General features: G+C 33.7%; 1 protein-coding gene across 6 annotated transcripts in view; it reads left to right on the forward strand.

Moving 5' to 3' along the window:
• PDS5B (PDS5 cohesin associated factor B) overlaps positions 1 to 20,559 on the forward strand; it is a 162,446-nt gene that overhangs the window by 112,515 nt on the left and 29,372 nt on the right. For all 6 annotated transcript variants that reach the window (XM_072976100.1, XM_072976101.1, XM_072976104.1 and 3 more), the window contains exons 20-23: positions 2,829 to 2,952; positions 5,749 to 5,907; positions 18,448 to 18,516; positions 19,923 to 20,059. In XM_072976100.1, coding sequence (XP_072832201.1) covers positions 2,829 to 2,952; positions 5,749 to 5,907; positions 18,448 to 18,516; positions 19,923 to 20,059 — 489 coding nt within the window. The remainder of the gene's footprint in view (positions 1 to 2,828; positions 2,953 to 5,748; positions 5,908 to 18,447; positions 18,517 to 19,922; positions 20,060 to 20,559) is intronic.

The following is a 20,559-nucleotide window of genomic DNA, read 5'->3' on the forward strand; positions in this document are numbered from 1 at the left end:
AAATTCCTGTGTTTTAAATTTACTTATGCCAACAGATAGATCCACACTTCTGTTCATTTGTTTTATTTTTAAGGCTACTTTTAAAAAATTATATTTCTTAATTATATGAAATATTTTCTGGTTTTAAAGACAAGTCTGAAAAAGCAAGATATAGTCTAAGAAGTCTAGCCTCTATTCCTCAACTCTCTACCCTGTTCCTTCTTACCTATAAACTAGAATAGAGGTCCTTCCATGCGTATCTGTCTAGATGTGTTTAAGTGCATATATGTGTTCATATGCCCCCTTTGATAGATAAATGATAAAGTACACTATACATACTTTTCTCCAACTTGCTTTTTTTCTCTTTACATAAACTAGCAGAATATTTTGTGGATATATCATAGAAGAAATGCATGTATAATTCTGCTAGGTATTGCTACACTTCCCTTCATAGTGGTTGTACCATTTCACATACCCTCTAGCAATGTATCAGTGTACCTGATTCCCTACAGCTTTGTCAACACAGTGTTGTTAATGAAACATTTCTCTTTGTGCCTGGTCATCTTCTTTGTTCTGCAGTCTTTGAAAGTAGTGTTACCACTTCTACTTTCACTTATATTAGTGTTTTCAAGGCATCTCTCCTTCCCCTCTCCTCCTCTCTGTCTTTTTTCCTTTTCTTTCTTCGTTTCTTCCCGTCTTTCTATTTTAAAAATGAATTTCTTGTAAATATCTTGTAGTTTGGTCTCCGTTTTGTTTTTGTTGATTTATTTTGGTTTTGGTTGTTTTAATCCAGTTTGACACACCCTCTTTCAGTTGGAATATTTAGACTAATGTAATTATTGATATAATTGTGTTTAAAGCTACCATCTTGATGTTTGTTTTCATTTCATCTTTTCTGTGCTCCCCTTTCTATTCCTGCTGTCTTTGGGATTAATTGAGTATTTTTAATGGTTTTGTTTTATTAACTTACTATTGGCTTATCTACTTCAAATATAATTATACAACTTAATGTATATTGTAAAAATCTTGCAGCAGCATACTTTAATGCCTTCCCCCTTCAAGCTTTTGTTGCCATATATTTTGTTTCTATATATGTTATAAAGTCTACAATATGTTGTTGATATTTTTGCTTTAAGCAATTTAATATATCTCAGTAAACAATGACAGATTTCTTTCACTTGTACACAAATATTATCGTTTCTGCCACTCTTCATGTTTTGGATATCTATCCATATTTTCATCTGGTACCATTTTTCTTCATGAATAACTTTAATGTTTCTTAAGAGTATAGTTCTGCTTATAATTAATTATCTTAGCTTTTCTTTATCTGAAAACGTTTTCATTTTACCTTCATTCTTGTTTGGGGGGGAGGTAATTAAGTTTATTTGCTTATTTATTATTATTATTTTTTATTTAATGGCAGTTCTGGGGATCAAACCACAACCTCGTGCATGGTAATAAGCATGTGCTCTGGCACTGAGCTATATCCTTCCCTGTTTTACCCTCATTCCTGAAAGATATTTTTGCTCAGAATAGAATTCTACGTTGAGAGTTTTTTCGTTTAGTACCTCAAAGATATCACCCCATTATTTTCTGGACCACATAGTTTGTGATGAAATGCTCTTTCATTCTTTGTTCTTCTATACGTAATGTGTCTTTTCTGACTGTTTTTGAGATTTTTCTTTTTATCACTTTTTTTTTTACCAAATTAATAATGATATGGCTTGGAATGGATTAATTTCTGTTTCTTTTGCATGAGGTTTTTTGAGATTCTTGGGACTGTGGCTTTATTTCAGACAGATTTGGAAATTTTTTGGCTATTATGTCTTCAGTTTTTTTTGAAACGTTCTCTCCTCTTCACCTCCTTGGTTTCTGGGACTCCAATTGAATGTACTTTTGACTACTTCGTATTGTCTTAGAGGTCACTGATGCTCTGTTCTTATTTTTTTCCTGTCTTCCCCCCCCTTTTATTTTCCATACTTTCTATTGCTCTCTTTAAGTTCAGTTACCTTTTCTTCTGTAATATATAATCTACTTTTAATTCTATGTGTGTATTTTTCATTTGAGGTATCGTGTTTCTCATATTTAGTAGTTCCCTTTACCATTTCTGGGGCTGTTTCTATTGATTAATTTTCTCCTGATTGCATATTAGATGGTCTTTCTACTGTGGCTGGTGGAAACATAAATTACTACCAGCCCTGTGCACATTAAGGAATTTTTTGGCCTGCTGTTTTCCAACGTTCTTTTCCTGGTCTTGGGTAGTTTTTGCTCCTGCATGACACTGATCGTTATTCAGCCAAACATTATTCAGCTATCCCTCTTCAGATCTCCAGAACTCAGGTTCTCTTTCTCTTTTCATAGCTCTCTTCTCTTTGGTACTCTGCCCTAGAAGTTATAGCTGCCTTGGCCTCCCTGAACTCTCATTTTATTCTTATGTAAGTTGTTTCGGCATAAAGTGAAGGATGACTTAGAAGAGGAAGAGACTTGAGAAAATAGGAACAATTTAGGTTCCATTACAGTGGTCTTACGTGTAAGGTGACAGAAGCTTAGCTTGAGTGACAACAGTGAGAATAAAATAGAAAAGGCTAATGGAAATGATGTTAGAAAGAAGAAACGGGTCACCATCCATGTTTTTACTTATAAGTATTAAGTAAAAAGGAATAAATACTTACATTTGTATTGTACTTTAATATGAACATTTATAAAGCAAAATCATAGGTATTGAAAATGAGTCTTTTTTAGTTCTTACAAAACATTACTTAAAAAATATAAACATTGAAGTATCTAGTGGAAGTCATGTTGACTTTTCTGGTTTATTGTTTTCTTTCTTTCTTTCTTTTTTTTTTTAGAGCTTTGCTTCCTGTTTTACATCACAAATCTAAAAAAGGACCCCCCCGTCAAGCCAAATATGCTATTCATTGTATCCATGCGATATTTTCTAGTAAAGAGACCCAGTTTGCGCAGATATTTGAGGTAAAGAGAAAAAAAATTTTTGTTTCATTTTATACTTAATGAACAAATATGAATGATTTTATAGGGTGTTCATATTTGGAGATGCATCACTTTATAATATATTTTTAGAATTTGAATCAGTATAACCAGTATTGATGAGTGGTTAAAATCTGAAAATACCTGATTATTAAGATGTTTAATGCTAACTCAAATTCAGAAATCAAGTGATTATGTAATATTTTTGACATTACCTTATATATTTATCATTAGAAAACTATTTTTCATTAATTATTTACATATAAAATCAGAGTTACAGATAGTAGGTAATAGATGTTATTCTGTCAGTTTATAGGTTTGAAAATTAAATTTCTGTTTATGAGATACTACTGAAGTGTGAGGTTTTGTAAATCAATACTAATTTTAATGTAAGGTAGATAAGTCTGCATTTTAATGATTACCTAATTTTATGTCAGATTAAAACATGGCTTTTCCCTTGCAGAACATTTGATCCAGACCAAAAAGTCCTTGTAATTTGGTCCTGTCTAAGACATCCATGAGCATATGTGGTCCATACCAAATGGTTTTGGACAAGACCAAATATCAAGGAGCTTTTGGTGTGCATCAGATGTTTTATGGATATATTGGACAGAACCAAATATCTGCTGACCTTCTTTTCGATATGTATTTCATATTCTTCTATACTTTGAATTACCATTACCCTTTCTAAGCAGTTGCAATTTCATTATAATCTATTATAATCAGGGGCTGTCTTTAGCATTCTTACTGCAAATGGAGGCTAAGCAGAAAATCTATAAAATTGTAACTTAGAATTTTAGTTTAGGAGCCTTGAATGAAGCCAAGACAGTTTAGAAATTATGCTGAAGCTGTCCACCATAAATATTTAGACTTGTTATCTCTATTTTAGAAACATTTATGCTAATTTTGTCACGTTTTCATGTATTAAAGACTTGAAAGAGGCAAAAAATTAGTCTTCTTTATTAAACAGCACCTTGGTGGTAGATAGCAAATAATAATTTATTTTATATTTTGTGTGTTTTGAGATTAGAGGTATTTTCTGTAGCTTTTTTTAAATATAAAAGAATAACTTAAAAGAATTCATGTTGATTTCTAGAAAGCTTTTTTGTTTCTCTTGAATAGTTTCCTTTTTGTTCCTTCCAGTGTTGATGACGAGGAGGATAATGCCAATAATAACTTTAACTTTTAGGGTACTTTTATTTTCATTTTGGTATCTGTTATTTCATCTTTACAAGAATCTAATCTGTAATCCTTCTACTGTAATATACAAGTTTGAAGGCTTTCTGAGAAAAGGTTTCATAGAGATAGCTGGCCTTTATGAGATTACTGTTAATTCAGGGTCTGGCCGTTAATTTTGCTTTTTCAGAAGTGACTTTATTAGCTTACTGTGGAAAATTGTCATACATTATAATAAATGAATTGAAAAAAGTACACTATCAGATTTTTGTTTATAATACGAACAACAAGCTGTTATTTAGGTGTGCAGTGGAGGTTTTGAGGGAAATCATCAAGAAGAGCAAGAAGTAAACTCATTTAAATATACTTATGACTAAACAAAACCTCTCATATTGCCCCAGTATGTTGGGAGAGAATAGTTTTGTGTTGTTTTTCAAGCTTAAAATTCTTGGTGTTCAATGTGGAAGGATAGAGGATCAATTTTTCATTAAAATGTTCATTAAAATTTTTAATAGATAATATGTTCACTTGCTTCAAAATGAAAAGTTAACAAAACAAATATTCAATAGTAAATAGTAAAATGGTAAAAAGTTTTCTCCTTCACCTCATTTCTGTATCCCCAGCTAGCAAGTTTCTTTTCTCAGAGGCAACCAATGTTACCAGTTTGTAACGTACTTTTATGGAGACATTTTATTCATATACAAGTAATAAAAACACATACACATACATTTTGTCCCCTTTCTCCCTCCCCTTATGCCAATAGTGGCATACTATAGTCAGTGTTCTGATTTTCCTATTTTAAATATTTAACGATATATTTTAGATATCAATTTATATGAGTATATGAGGAACCTCATTCTTTTGTCATGGCAAAGTGAGTATTTATAGTTGGGTTTCCTGTCACAGTAATAAAAATAATTTTATTAGTTATGATACTTAATATTTGATGCTGTAAAAATCCACAAAAATGCATGTGACTATACACAATAAAAGCTTATTTCTTACTCCTGAGAAAAGTTCAGCTGGGTGTTTGGATTGCATTCTAACTAGTGGCTTCAGCGTACAGACCCTTCTTGACTGGTGGCTTCTCTTTGAGTCCCACTGGATCCTTGGTATTAAACTAGCCAGTGAGTGAAGAGAGGATGTGGAGAAGATAAACTGCTCATATCTATCTGCCTCAGTGCAGGCATGGCATATATACCTCACTTCCATTTTCATTTTGTTAACCAGAACTTACATATCCTCAACTGACTACAAGTGTAGGCATCCTTATTATGTCCAGGAAGTAGAACAGAAGTGGATATTGGTGAGCCCTAGCAGCCTCTAACATATTTATATATGTAGTCATAAAATATATGGTACATAATATGGTTCTTCATGCCGAAATATTTCTTTACCTACTTCTAAAATATGGCAAAATTGAAAACATTTAAACATGATGCCTTCTAGACAGAAATAAGCTGTAAAAGTTTAAATGTAAGCTTGAGGTACTACTTGTACCATATATTGGAAATTTTGTAGTTTTTTCCATTTGAAGATGAAATATGTGAGCAGTTTATTTGCATGTTTATGGAGTTGAATATATTTTCCTTTTCTTATTTTCAGCCTCTGCATAAGAGCCTAGATCCAAGCAACCTGGAACATCTCATAACACCGCTGGTCACTATCGGTCACATTGCTCTCCTCGCACCAGATCAGTTTGCTGCTCCTTTGAAGTCTTTGGTAGCTACTTTCATTGTGAAAGATCTCCTCATGAATGATCGGGTAATGTATTTATTTTAATTAATTAATTAAATTAATTAATGGAGGGGGGAGGTAGTTAGATTTATTTATTATCTTTTTGTTTGTTTTTAAATGAAGGTACTGGGGATTGAATCCAGGTACTAAGTGTGCACTCTACCACTTGAGCTATACCCTCCCCCCTGTATATTTTTCAGGTGTGTGTTCTGCATAATGCTTTCTTCTAAAATTTTATGCAGCAAAGAGTTAAGTGAAGTGATGTAAATAATACTTCAATTTGGCTGACTTATTTTAGATTTTCCTGTCTTTGTAACATACTGTATCTCCATTATAAGTAAAACAACAGTGAAACATCTCTTTGGTTAAGTGTAGGCCTATGACCTGAAATATATTCCTTGGTAAATACAGAATATCACCCAGTTCTGTCCATTTCAACTTTATATGGGTTTGATTTTTGTAATGATGTCTATTTTTAAAAATGTGAAGACTAACAAGCTAGTTCACACTATGGGTGTCATGACAGTTGTTCCATTCCCTACATACAATAGAGAATTAAAAGAGGCCTGGGAGAAAACATTGGGAAAGAAATAATTATTTTCTCTCTCCAATTTATGAGTGTTAGGGGCAAGGTGTGTTTGGGTCTGGAAGAATCAGCCTCTTACAGTCATGTGGAATTCTCTGCATGTATCTGTGTATATTTAGATATACACACATATGCAGACACATACATAACCATCAATTTTGTATCTGCTGTGTGCTCAGCACTGTACAAGATTTATTAAAACTAAAAAATATGAAATTAAGTTTCTTCTCTTAAAATGCAGTTTTTGAAGTGTGTAGGTATGTTAACACATGTTTCATATCCATGATTATTCTTCCATCCTATTAATACATTTTAATTTTTTGTTAAACAGAGGTGCTGGGGATTGAACTCAGGACCTTGTGCATGCTAAGCACATACTCTACCACTGAGTTATTACCCACTCCCATCCCGCATTTTAATGCTTTTAAAACTTTAAAAAATAATTGCTATGGAAAAATAGTTTGTAGAGATAATAGTTAAGACAGCTGTACATTTTTAGGTCTTTCTTCTCCTTGTCTTCTCACAGGTCTCTTAAACTAACCTCATTTTTAAAAATTCTTTTTTCTTTTTAGTGTTCAGTGATTTCCATTACTCTGTCTTAAAGTTGTCGGTCATTCTCTATCATCTAGTCTACTGTTGATTTCTTCTAGTGTGTATTTTTTGTTATTGTATTCTTTAGTTCTGTTTGGGTCTTTTTTTTTTAATTGAGGTATAGTTGATATACAATGTTGTCTTAATTTCCGGTGTACAACATAGTGATTCAGATATGTACATACACACATATATATTTTTTTCCCCTTCCTTGGGTCTACATTATATTTTCTAACTCTTTGTTAAATTTCTCACTGTATTCATCCTTTCTTCTCTCAGATTTATTGAGCATCTTTGTACTTTCAACTCTTAATCAGGCAGATTGCTTGCTTACACTTTGCTTAGTTCTTCTGGGGTTTTGTCTTGTTTATTCATTTGGAACATATTCCTCTCTCACCTCATTTTGCCTCATTCTCTGTTTTATTTCTATGTATTCGGTAGGTCGGTTACATTTCCTGATCTTGGAGAAGTGGCCTTATGTGGGAGACATCTTATGGGGCCCAGCAGCACACACCCCTCTGGTCACCAGAGCTATATACTGTAAGGGTGCCCCCATGTGGCTCTGTGGGCCCTTCTGTTATGGTGAGGCTGGCCACTGTGGACATGCTGGTAGGCAGAGCTGGCCCTTGGTGCAGTTGGCTGCAAGGCCCTGCCTCGTGTCACTGTTGAGTAGGCTGGGTCCCTGCAGAGCTGGCTGAACAGCCTGGGCATCCCATGGCTGGTGCCAACCTGTTAGTGTATGGGTAAGCCCCTGGCACTCACAGGCTAGAGGGAGGACTCCAAAATGGTGCTTGCCAGCACCAGTGTCTGCGTGGTAGAATAAACCCCCCTAAATGGCTGCTGCCATTTTCTGTGTCCCCAGGGAAAGTCCTAGTTGACTTCTGTCTCTCCAGGACGCTTTCCAAGATCAGCAAGTATGTCTGACTCAGATATTTTCAAATTACTGCCTCTATATTGAGACTCAGAGTATGTGAGATTTTGTGTGTAGTCTTTTTTTTTTTTCTTTTAAAGTGGAGTTTCTGTTTCCTACAGCCCTCCAGCCCTCCTGTACACAAACCCCACTGGCCTTCACAGCCAGATGTTTTGGGGGTTCATCTTTTGAGTGCAGAGCTACTTGGGTTGAGGAGCCCTATGTGGGGCCTGGACACCTTGCTTCTGAGGGGGGGAACCTCTGCAATTGTGATTATCCTCTGTTTATGGGTCAACTACCGAGGGGTGTGGGTCTCGACTATACTGGATCCCCACCCCTCTTGTTGTGGTTCCTTCTTTATATCTTAACATGTGGGAAATCTTTTCTGCTTGTTTCAGGTTGTTGTCATAGATAGTTGTTCTCTAAATAGTTGTAATTTTGGTGTGCTGGTGGGTGGAAGTGAGTTCAGGGTCTTTTTACTCCACCATCTTGGCCACCTTCTTGTTAATGTTGACGTTTTGACTTCTTCCCATGAATCATGAGTGTTCTTAATGACATCTAGAATGATGAATTCTTTCCAGAAGGTTTTTAATTTAGTTTGCCGAGATCCATCGGAAGAATCACTGTCTGTGGCAGCTTTAGCCTTACAAAATGTATTTCTTTACTTGAAAGTCAGAGTTACTCCTTTATCTATGGCTGCAGAATGGATGTTGTGTTAGCACACATGAAAACGTTAATCTCATTGTACATCTCCATCAGAGTTCTTGGGTTACCAGGTGCATTGTCAAAGAGCAGTGATAATTCTATAGCAATATTCTTTTCTGAGAAGGAGTTCTCAACAGTATGCTTAAAATACTCAGTAAACTGTGTTGTAAACAGTTGTGCTGTCATCCAGGCTTTGTTGTTCCATTTGTAGAGCACAGGCAGAGTACATTTAGCATAATTCTCAGGGGCCCTCAGACCTTCAGAATGGTAAATGAGCATTGGGTTCAGTTAAAAGTCACCAGCTGCATTAGCCCCTAACAAGAGAGTCAGCCTGTCCTTTGAAGCTTGATGCCAAGCATTGACCTTCTCTCTGGCTATGGAAGTCCTAGATGGCATTGCCTTCCATTATCGGGTTGTTTCATCTATGTTGAAAAATCTGTTGTTTAGCATACCCACCTTAATTAATTATCTTAGCTAGATCTTCTGGATAACTTGTTGCAGCTTCTACATCAGCACGTGTTGCTTCACCTTGCATTTTTGTTATGGAGACAACTCCTTTCCTTAAACATCATGAACCAACCTCTGCTAGCCTCAACAGTTTTCTTCTGTAGCTTCCTCACCTCTCTCAGCCTTCACAGTATAGAAGAGAGTTAGGGCCTTGCTCTGGGTTAAGCTTCGGCTGAAGGAAATGTTGTGGCTGGCTTGATCTTCTGTCTAGGCTGCTAAAACTTCCTCCATGTCAGCAATAAGGGTGTTTTGCTTTCTTATCATTCATGTGTTCACTGGAGTAGCACTTGTAATTTCTTTTAGGAACTTTTCCTCTGCATTCGCAACTTGGTTTCTTGCAACAAGAGGTCTAACTTTCAGCTGCTTTCAGCTTTTGGCATACGTTTGCCACTAAACTTAATAATTTCTAGCTTTTGATTTAAAGTAAGAGACGTGCAATGCTTCCTTTCTTTTGAACACCTAGGGGCCATTGTATTATTAATTGGCTGCATTTCAATATTGCTCTGTCTTAGGAAATAGGGAGGCCTGAGGAGAGGGAGAAAGACGGGGAATAGGTAGTCCTTAGAGCCGTCAGAACACACACAACTTTTATTGTTAAGTATACAGGTGTGGTTCGTGATGCCTGAAAATAATTACAATCGTATCATCAAAGATTGCTGATCACAGATCACTGTAACAAACATAACAATAGTGAAAAGATTTGAAATATTGCGAGAACTATGAAAATGTGACACACAGACAGGAAATGAGCAAATGCTGTTGGGAAAATGGTGCTGATAGACTTTCTAGATGCAGAGCTGCCACAAACCTTCAATTTGTAAAAAATGCAATATCTGTGAAGCCTAATGAAACAAGTTTTGCCTGTGTACAAAAGTGTGCCAGACAGGTAGGTCACAGCAAAAAGATACTGTATGTTTAGAGCGTGTAATTAGAATTGCAGTAAGAAAGGAAAGAGAATATAAAACGGAAATAGTATTTGAAGTGATAATGCCTGAAAATTATCCAGAATTTATGGAAAACATCAAAGCTGTAAATTCAGGAAAAGCTCTCAGCCCAAAGTAGGATAAATACAACCAAACGAATACCCAGATATATCCTAGTGAAACCAGAAACCAATCAAAGTAAAAAAGATTAAAAGTTTGCACAGCAAATAGACAGAAAATCTTCAAAGGGACGAGGCTGTCACCTGACTTTGAAGGGAAAAGAAAATAGAAGATAATGGAATAATATCTTCAAATTATTGAGCAGAAGAAATGTACCAGCCTTAGAATTCTAAACTGGAGAAAATATCCTTTAAGAAGGGAAGGCAAAAATAAAGATATTTTCAGACAAACAAAAACAGAGAATTCATTAGGAGTTATCCCAACTAAAAGAATTTCTACTTTAATTCTTTGGGTAAAAAGCAAATCATCACATAGATAAAAAAATGAAAAGTGAGAGAAAGAGAAAAATATATTGCTAAATCTAAGTAAATATTAATTGTATAAGATAAAAACAGGAGTGATCTTGTGTGAACAAGAACACAAGTATCACAGTATAAAGGGAATTAAAGTATTTTAAGTTTCTTTGGAATACTGAATCTGCTATTCTGAAAGTTTTAAGACATAATAGCTGGCCTTCAGTATTGGCCTTCAGTAAGTTAAAGTCACTGCTCTGTAGGACAACTACCAAAAGAATAGGGAAGTGTAAAACAAACAAGCCAGTAAAGGGGAAAATGGAATAAAAATATGTAATCAAAAATAAGGCAAGAAAGAAGAGGAGCATGAACACAGAACTGATAGAACAAGCTGAAATTAAACATCGAATGGCAGATTAACCCAAATCACTATTTACATTACATGTAGACTTTTCTAAGTAAAAGACAGATTTGTCAGAAAGTATGTCAGAACTGTGTTGTGTACACTTCTGTGTATGACATTTAGATGAAATTTTCAAGTCTTCTATTAGCTGTTAGTCTGTCTTTTCCCCCTGAGATTGGAAATGTGATAAAAATGTCCACTATTATTACCACTTGTATCATCTTGAAGAAACATTACATAAGGAAGAAAAATAAATAAAAGGCATTAAGAATGGGGAAAAAAAGCTGTAATTATGAACAAATGATATAATAGTGAAAGGAGAGAACTGCAAAGAATGTGAAAGTTAATAGAATTAAAAACTGTCTTTAACAAGATCCCAGGATTTAAAATCAATATAAAAAAGAAATAACTTTATATTTACATGCCAACAGTAAGAAATTAGAAATTAGTAACCATTAAAAATTAAATTTACAGTAGCTTCGAAAACCATGAAATGCCTAAGAGCATACTTAAGAAAGATAAGCAAGAACTCTACATAAGTATTTAAGAAACATTACTCAGAAAAATTTAAGACTACCTAAGATGTATACTGTCTTAATGAAATGGGAAGCTCAGGATTATAATACCATGGAATGGGAAGGTGATAATATAATAATGAAAATTATGTCCAAACTTATAATTCAACACAATCCCTATCAAAATTCCAGTGAGGTGTGTTGAGGTAGAGTGGTATAGGGAGAAAGATACAAACTGATTGTAAAATTTCAGTAGAAATGTAAAGGCTAAGAACAGCCAAAACCACCTTGAAGAAGAAGATGATGATGATGATGTAGTCATAGTAGGACTAGGAGTAGCAGCAGCAGAAGTCATGGTTCACAACATGCGGAGGACTTAACCTACTAGATATCATACCTTCTTCCAATAATTAAGAAAGTATGAAACATAATAGAGTAGATTATGTACATATGATTTAGAACAAAAGTAACAGTTAAAAGCCATGGAGAATCTTTATAATCTTGGATTTGGCAATTATTCATAGATATGAAATCCAAAGTACAAGCAACAAAGTAAAAAACTAGATAAATTGCGCTTCATCAAAGTTTAAAACTTTTGTGTATCAAAGGACAATATCAACAAAATGAAAAGGAAACCTACTGAGTGGGAGAAAATATTTGAAAATCATGTATCTGATAAGGGATTTAATATCTCAGTTATATAAAGAACACATACAATTCAATAGCAAAAATAATTTTTGTGACTAGAAAAGAGGGATAGGACCTCAAGAGACATTTTTTTCTAGAGAAGATGAACAAGTGTCCAACAATTATATGAAAAGTGCTCAACATCACTAATCAACAGGAAAATGCAAGTCAAAACCGCAGTGGGATAGCACCTCACTCCTATTACAGTGGCTAGTATAAATAAGACAAATAACAAGTGTTACTGAGGATGTGGAGAAAAGGAACCCCTCTGCACTGTTGGTGGGAATGTAAATTGATGCAGCCACCATAAAAAAACAGTATGGAGGACCCTCCAAAAATTAAAAATAGGAAAAAAAATTATAAATAAAAATATGTGAACCAGTAATTCCACATCTGGGTATTTATCCAAAGCAAATGTAAACACTAACTCAAAAAGATATCTGCATCCTCGTGTTCATTGCAGCATTATTTATAATAATCAAGACATGGAAGCAATCTAAGTGTCCATCAGTGGATGAATGGATAAAGAAAAAGTGGTGTATATATACAGTATGTATATTTTATACATAAAAAAAGATGAAAATGTTGTCACTTATAACAACATGGATGGACTTTGAGGATATTATGCTAAGTGAAATAAGTCAAGCAGAGAAAGATAAATACCATGTGATGTCTCTCCTGTGTGGAATCTAAAAAACACCAAATAACAATAACAAGGAAAAAACCGTGAACTTACAGATACAGAGAACAGATTGGTAGTTACCAGAGGTGGGGGATGGAGGGTGGGTGAAATGGGTAAAGGGAGTCTAAAGATACAGACTTCCAGTTATAAAATGAGTAAGTCAAAGAATTTAAGTTTAGCGTCATGAGTGTAGTGATTAAACTATAGTGTGTATTTGAAAGTTGTTGAGATAATAGATCTTACAAGTTGTCATCACAGGAGAAAAAATTGTAACTGTGTGGTGATGGGTAATAACTAGATACATTGTGCTGATCATTTCACTATTTATATATGTACATGCACACACTCATATATAAATATCAAATCTTCATTGTACACCTGAAACTAATGTTATATGCCAGTTATCTCTCCTTTTTAAAAAAAATTATCAATTAAAAAAAGTGTTGAAAAGTCAACCCACAGAATGGGAGAAAATATTTGCAAATCATGTACCTGATAAGAGACTTATATCTAGACTATATAAAGAACAATTACAACTTAACAAAAAGACAACCCAATTTTTAAAAATGGGCAAAGGACCTGAGCAGTCATTACTATTAATATTACTATTGTACTTTTTTTAGTTTTATATTTTTGTATTAAGTTATGTTCATTTTTTTTTTAGACGTGATGCTATTGCACACATAATAGACTACACTATAGTGTAAACATAACTTTTCTATGCACTGGGAAACCAAAAAATGTGTGACGTGCTTTATTGCAGTATTTGCTTTATTGCCGTTGTTTAGAACCATATCTGCAATAATTCCGAAGTATGCCTGTGCTTTTCTGCCTCCTTATGCTTCAGTTTTATTATCTTCTCACCCATCTTTGAGTTTACTAATCCTCCCTTCACATTTGTCTAATCTTATGTTAAACCCATAAAATTGAATTCTTAATTGCACTTGTTACATACTTTCATTCTATAATTTCCTTATACTTTTAAAATAATAGTTGTTAGTTCTCTGCCAGAATTCTTTTGCTTCTCATAGTCGTTGAACATCCAGTTAATTATGTTAAGGTCTTTGTGTGTTAGCCTCAGCATCTGGTTCTTTTGTGGCTTTTTTTCTCATCTGTTTTTTTGCCTAATTTTTGGTCAGGTCTCATCTTGCACACATGATATTTTTGATTGAGTGGTAGACTTTGTGTACAAAAAATTTGTAGAGATAATTTGATGCTCTAGATGATTTTTTAATATTTTTTTATTGAGTTATAGTCATTTTACAATGTTGTGTCAATTTCCAGTGTAGAGCACAATTTTTCAGTTATACATGAACATATATATATTCATTGTTGCATTTTTTTTTCGCTATGAGCTACCACAAGATCTTGTATATATTTCCCTGTGCTATACAAGGAAATGTATAATGGTTTTATTATTCTTTCAAAGAGGATTTCTTTTTGCTTCTGACAAGCAGTCGAGCTATTGTCAAATTACATTCATTCAGTCAAGAATGCAGTGATTGGAAGCTGGGCTTCAGTTTTTGAGAGGCTTATTTCTTTTTCTGGTCATTTTGTCTCTAGGCTGTTTTTATTTGGGACCCTTCCAAAAGTCTAGGGTGTTTAACATGGACTCGACTCTATATTAGGCTCAAAATTCTACATTTTTTTTTCTTCTAGCTCTCTGACAGTAATTGAAACATTGCTCAACCTCTCACCCTCTTTCACTTTCAGAATCAGCTATCATTTATATGAGAAAAGCAATTTTAGTACCAGACTCAAATCTCTTGATTACTGTCCTCTTTTAAAACTTTGCCCTGCAAATTACCACTATTTGAGCTCTCTCTTGCCTTCAAACAGGTTCTTTAAAAATATTTTGTTTAGCCTTTCCATTTGTTCCAGTTGGGAACATAGAGGTTCAGAATAACAACTCTACTCAGAAACAGAACTCCTTTTAACCCATTAGTGTATTTTATGTTATATTTGACATGTACAAAGTAATATATATATAACATTTATGGAGCTTGTTTTATAATAATATAGTGAACACTCATGAACTGTTAGCTCCAGGTTTTGTTACTTTCCAAACTTTTCTTCCTGTTTCTTTCCTGCGCCAAGTAACCACTTTGTTGAATTTTGGATTTGTTATTCTCTAACTAAAACAGATCATCACTTTACCATATATTTATCTTAAACAACGTCCTTGTTTACTTTTACTTGTTCTTAAAGTTTATAAGAGTTATAATACACTATATATAGTCTTGGGTAACTTGATTTTATCATTACACACTTGTTTTTTGGAATAATTCTTGTTATTAAATCTAGCTGTAGTTCATTCATGTATTACTCTGCCTTATATCGTTCTCTGAAGTATCTCATAATTTATTCTCTTAATGAATATTTGGAATATTTCCGTTTCGTTCCTCTTTTGACAGTGCCCTTCTGAGTGTTCTTGTAGAAGCCTCCTGATACATATGCACATGTATTTCTTTGGTTACAGTCACACGAGTGAAACTGATGAACATTAGTGTGTAAACATTTAACTTTTCATTTTATTACTGAATTATTCTTCAAGATAGTTTTAAAACTTACTTTCTTTTCAGTAGTGTGTATCACCTGTTATTGTCAGATTTCTCGATTTTTGCCAATCTAATAGATAAAAAATAGTGTCTCAGTGTAGTCTTAATTTACATTTTCCTGGTTACTAATAAAGTTTATTTGTCTAGTCATTCATGTTGCCTCCTTTCTGAAATTCCTTTTGATGTCTTTGGCCTTTTTTTCCCTTGGGTTGTCTGTTTTTCGTAGGTAATCCTTAAACTCGTTAATATTTTTTCAGCTACATGTTGAAGTACCTTCATAAAATGCATAAAATCTCATTTATGGTATGTCTTTTTACTCCCTTCATGGTGTACTTTGAACAAAAGTTATTAATTTTAAACGTAGTAAATTTATCATTCTTTTCTTTTGTGGTTAACGCTTTTTATGTCTTGTTTAAGAAATCATTCCCTATGCCAGTGTCATAAAAATAGTCTCCCATATGTTGTTCAGAAAGTTTTAAGGTTTTCTTTTCACACATGAAAATTTTAATCCATCTGGAATTGATATGTTTGTTTGCTTTTTTAATGCTGTGACTTAAGGATTCCATTTCTTTTTATTCTCCATTAGGATAACTAGCTTTCCCAGCAGAATTTCCTGAAGGATCTTTCCTTCTTCGCGTTGTCTGCAGTGCTGCCACTCATATCATGTGCAGCCTCTGTTCTTTTTCATTGCTTTGTTTGCTTATCTACAAGATGTCTTTAGGTCAAGTTTTATTTTCTCATAAAGAAAATTTTTAAATTCCTCTTACACAACTTTGTTAGGTGCTTCAGTTTTTAAAATTATGTTTAATGTTTGTGGTTGATTTGAGGAATTATTTTGTAGTTTTAGTTTTATATCCTCCTGTCTTGCTAAACTCTTCTCTTTACTTTTAATCAAAACTATGAGGAATGCCAGTTTTGATTATTTTCTTATCCTTGAATATTTTATCTCTGTATTTCTTTATATTTGTACATATGTTTTCTTAGATTTTTTTCATTGCAATTTTGTCTGTCAATTTTTGAAAGCGGTATATTCAAGTCTTCTGTGATGATGATGTTTTTGATATTTCCTCTTTTTTAAAAATCATTTTTGTTTTGGCTTATTCTGATATATTCTGCTAGTTGTACAAATGTTCGTGTATTTTGTCTTATAATGTAAGATTAAAGAAAAGTATGTCAATATCCTGTTTACATCAGTATCCCATTTAATGCTTTTCATCTTGACTGGTATATTTGTCCATCCTGTTTTAGATTTTCTCTGTCATTGGTTTTGTTGCATCTGTTGTGGTTTTATTTTATTATTTTTTAACCTATCTGACTGACTGTTGATCTTACTTACAGATAACTTTTTTTTTCTATCTGTAAAGGTTTATGCTGATTGAATTTTTCTTTTTAATTACATATTTTAGTGGAATGCATTTTTGAATAATTGTTTCAGAATGGCTTGTAATTTGGAAACTCTCTCTCTGTCTTGAATACTAGAATTCTATTTTTCAAGTTACTTAGCTGCAGAAAATTCAGAACGTTGGTTTTTGGCATCTAGTCTTGCCGCCAAGATGTCTGAAGTTGATCTGGTCCTTGTTCCTTTTTTTGGTACATTCCCCCCTGGAAGCGTTTGGATTTTTTGGATACTGTTACTTCAGAAATTTCATCAGTTATGTTTCTAATATGATTCTTTTCTCATTGTTTCCACTTCATCTTCTGAAAGCACTTCTCAACTGAAGAATTGATTTTTCAGCTATGTGAACACAGTTCTGTGTGTTTGGGGAGTTTGCCTTCTGGATATTTGGGCTACCTATCCTGTTGCCAGAGAGTTACCTGAGGTGCTGTTTGATTTCTGTAGTCTGCCTCTTAGAAATCACTCATGTCAAGTGGAGGTAAAAATGTGATCTCCAGTATTCTAGGATTGGGTTCTGCTTTTTTGTCACCTTAATTTCCTGGCTGCTACTGCAAATTCACATCTCTTGATATCAGTTTATCATCTGAGGGTTATATTCTGTAATTATGCTGAAAAAAATGACACTTTGGAGGGTGTTTCCTTCTGTCCTTTTATGGAGATGTAAGCTCTCTAGCTCTGTTAATTTCTTTTCTGTATATTTTTGTTATTCAAATTTTTCCTATGGTTTTGGTTTTCTTTCAGACCCCTTTTGTTTTCCAGCCTGGCTAACTGGGATGTGTGTGTGTGTGTGTGTGTGTGTATGTTACCATTTTGGTCAGATTAGGTAGGAATATACTACTGCGTGTTTTCTGTTACTTCAGCTGCAAAACTGTATAATTTTTCCCTGCTCAAGATTTTTTGCATCTACCTATCCCTTTGTTTAAGAATGGCAGCTGACCCTTGAGCAACATGGGGGTTAAAGGTGCCAGCCTTTAGCGTAGTGGAAATTCTAGAATAGTTTATAGTCAACCCTCTGAATGAGGTTCCTCCCTATCCAAGGGGCGTCCACTATTCAACCAACTGTGGATTGTACATTACTGTAGTATGTGTGTATTTAAAAATCCACACATAATTGGACCTGTACAGTTCAAATTTGTCTTGTTCAAGAGTCGATTGTAAGCTTTTTGGCTCCATTGATTTTTATCCTAGTCCTTGCCAGCTGCCTTAAATAACTGAAACATTAATCTTAAAGGGGGAGAGGGTGATGAGTAAGGAAGTATATTTAAGTGGTTAAAGTCAGTCCTACCTCACACCTAGAAAGAACCAACTGATTATGGAGGTATATGGTGTATATATGGTGCTGGTGAAGACGTACCTTTCAGCCTTTTTGAGTGAGTAACAGAAAACATAGTCATATATAATGACTGTCACTGCAGAAGATAAAGATTTCATTCATTTTCTAAATAGTTAAACAGGAGAATTTGTATTTATGTTTTTTTTTTACATTTTTTTTGATTCATAATCATTTTACAGTGTTGTGTCAAATTCCAGTGTTCAGCACAATTTTTAAGTCATTCATGGACATATACACACTCATTGTCACATTTTTTTCTCTGTGTATTTATGTTTTAAAGTCCTTAATTTTTGTTTAGCTTCCAGGAAAAAAGACAACTAAACTTTGGGTTCCAGATGAAGAAGTTTCACCTGAGACAATGGTCAAAGTGAGTGATGTGCATAGATCTGTTGATTTTAATATATTTAATATACTGTATTAGTTTTACAGGGGTTAAAATACGTATTTTTGTTATAGTTTCAGCTATTAAAATCAATCAAGTTTTTATATTTATTGTATGACGTTATCCTCTGTGTTGTGAAAGTGTAGGGCAATGATGGGAAACCTGAGGCCTGTGGACAGCTACACACAATATAGTTTGAAAAGAAAAAAAGAGTTTGAAAACTTCCTCCATGTTGCTGCTTCCAAGATATTAGCCTTTTAATGGCAGAAGACAGTGCTGCTTTTATTATGTACCTTCTCCTGTTGAGTAAAAATGGTCATCCAGGTTTTAAGACGATTCATCTTTTCCATGAGATTTGATAAACCTTTTATTTTGATTTTTTTAATTCAACCTCTTATTCCTTGAGTTTAGGAGTTACACATAAAAGATTGCTCATCACTAGTATAGACAGCATTACTTTACTAAAACCATCTGTAGTCTATAATGTATACCTCATCTTAATCCACTGCCCAGAGTTTGAAGACCAGGAACAAATATATTAAATATTGTTTTTTTCTAATTGTAATTTCTTGTAAGTCATTTCAGGATGTGTGTGTGTTTGTTTATATTTTATATTATGAACTACTTTGTCACATAATTACAGCTTCAGATTCTGATAACTCTCCCTGTAGACTTGGAGGGCAGCCTTTCCTTTAGCATCTTTGATTGATGCTTGATGCTTTTGAGTTCCAGTATAAACCTGTTTTCTCAGCATTGGCCTCCAGCAGCAGTTTTCTATGGTTGAGCAACACTGCACTAGAAGGCAGGCTGCCTGCACTTAAGTTCATGCTTACAAAGTGGCCCAGAAAAGGGATCTTAAGAGTGTCAGATACATACCACTACCCATTTAGCTCCTGAGCCTCCAATCTGTAAAAAATTATGATATGTGAAAAAGAGATAATATGCACCATTTCGAAAATGGTTGTTGCACACATTATAGGCAGTAACAGGTTTTAAAGTGTTTAAGTACTTCATAATTATAAAATGTGTTACAAATACAAGGTGATATCATTGCTCAGGCACAAAAGATTGAATATAATTTGCTCTTGGGAAACTTTCTGACTAGAGAAGCTAGCATGATTTTTCTGTAGGTTCTAGAGGATAGAGTGTATGCTAGGGAAATACTGGAAAAAAAAAAAGCAAAAACAACCAGTTTTTAGATAAGTCATTCATTTGTCAGTTGCTTAGGGAGTGAGACATCTTTAATTTAAAACATATGCAGAAAATAATAATTCTTCTTTTCTTTTCTAAAAAAGCATCCATTATAAAAACATTTATTCATTTTTTAAGGCTGATACAGAATTTCTTTAAATTATAACAATGTTTTATTTGTCAATTTGTATTTTAAATAGATTCAGGCTATTAAAATGATGGTTCGATGGCTACTTGGAATGAAAAATAATCACAGTAAATCAGGAACTTCTACTTTAAGATTGCTCACAACGATATTGCATAGTGATGGAGACTTGACAGAACAGGGGAAAATTAGGTATGTAATTACTGCCTTAGAGTTCTTTAGATTGCACAGTATTTCAGCACCTTGTGTGATTGTTAATGGTGGTTTCTTTTTTAAAAAATATGTAGTATTATTTTGAAGGTATGTTATATTTTTATTATAATATGACTTTGTATAGTTAGTTACTTCAAAATGGCCATACATATGTCTGGTGCAGGGTACTGCTGTATACTCGAAATATTTTGAACAATAGATGTTTACTTTTTTTATTATCTAATGTGAAAATGTTAGTGTACCAATCAATAACTGATGTTATACATTCTGGTTAATATCTAAAGGAAAAAGGATGGACTGGATAGAAGGCAGCTTATTGAATCTATTTCTAGAAGTATAAATATATGCAAATTTTAAAAAGTGTACTTGATTCCAATTATTTGAAACACACATACTTTTGTTTGTTTGATTTGAAAGTTTTAAGTATAGTATAGTGATTGAAAACAAGGACTCTGGAGCCCAGATTCAAATCGTGGCAC

This window comes from Vicugna pacos, chromosome 14 (genome assembly GCF_048564905.1).
Source record: "Vicugna pacos chromosome 14, VicPac4, whole genome shotgun sequence".
Classification (NCBI taxonomy): domain Eukaryota; kingdom Metazoa; phylum Chordata; class Mammalia; order Artiodactyla; family Camelidae; genus Vicugna; species Vicugna pacos.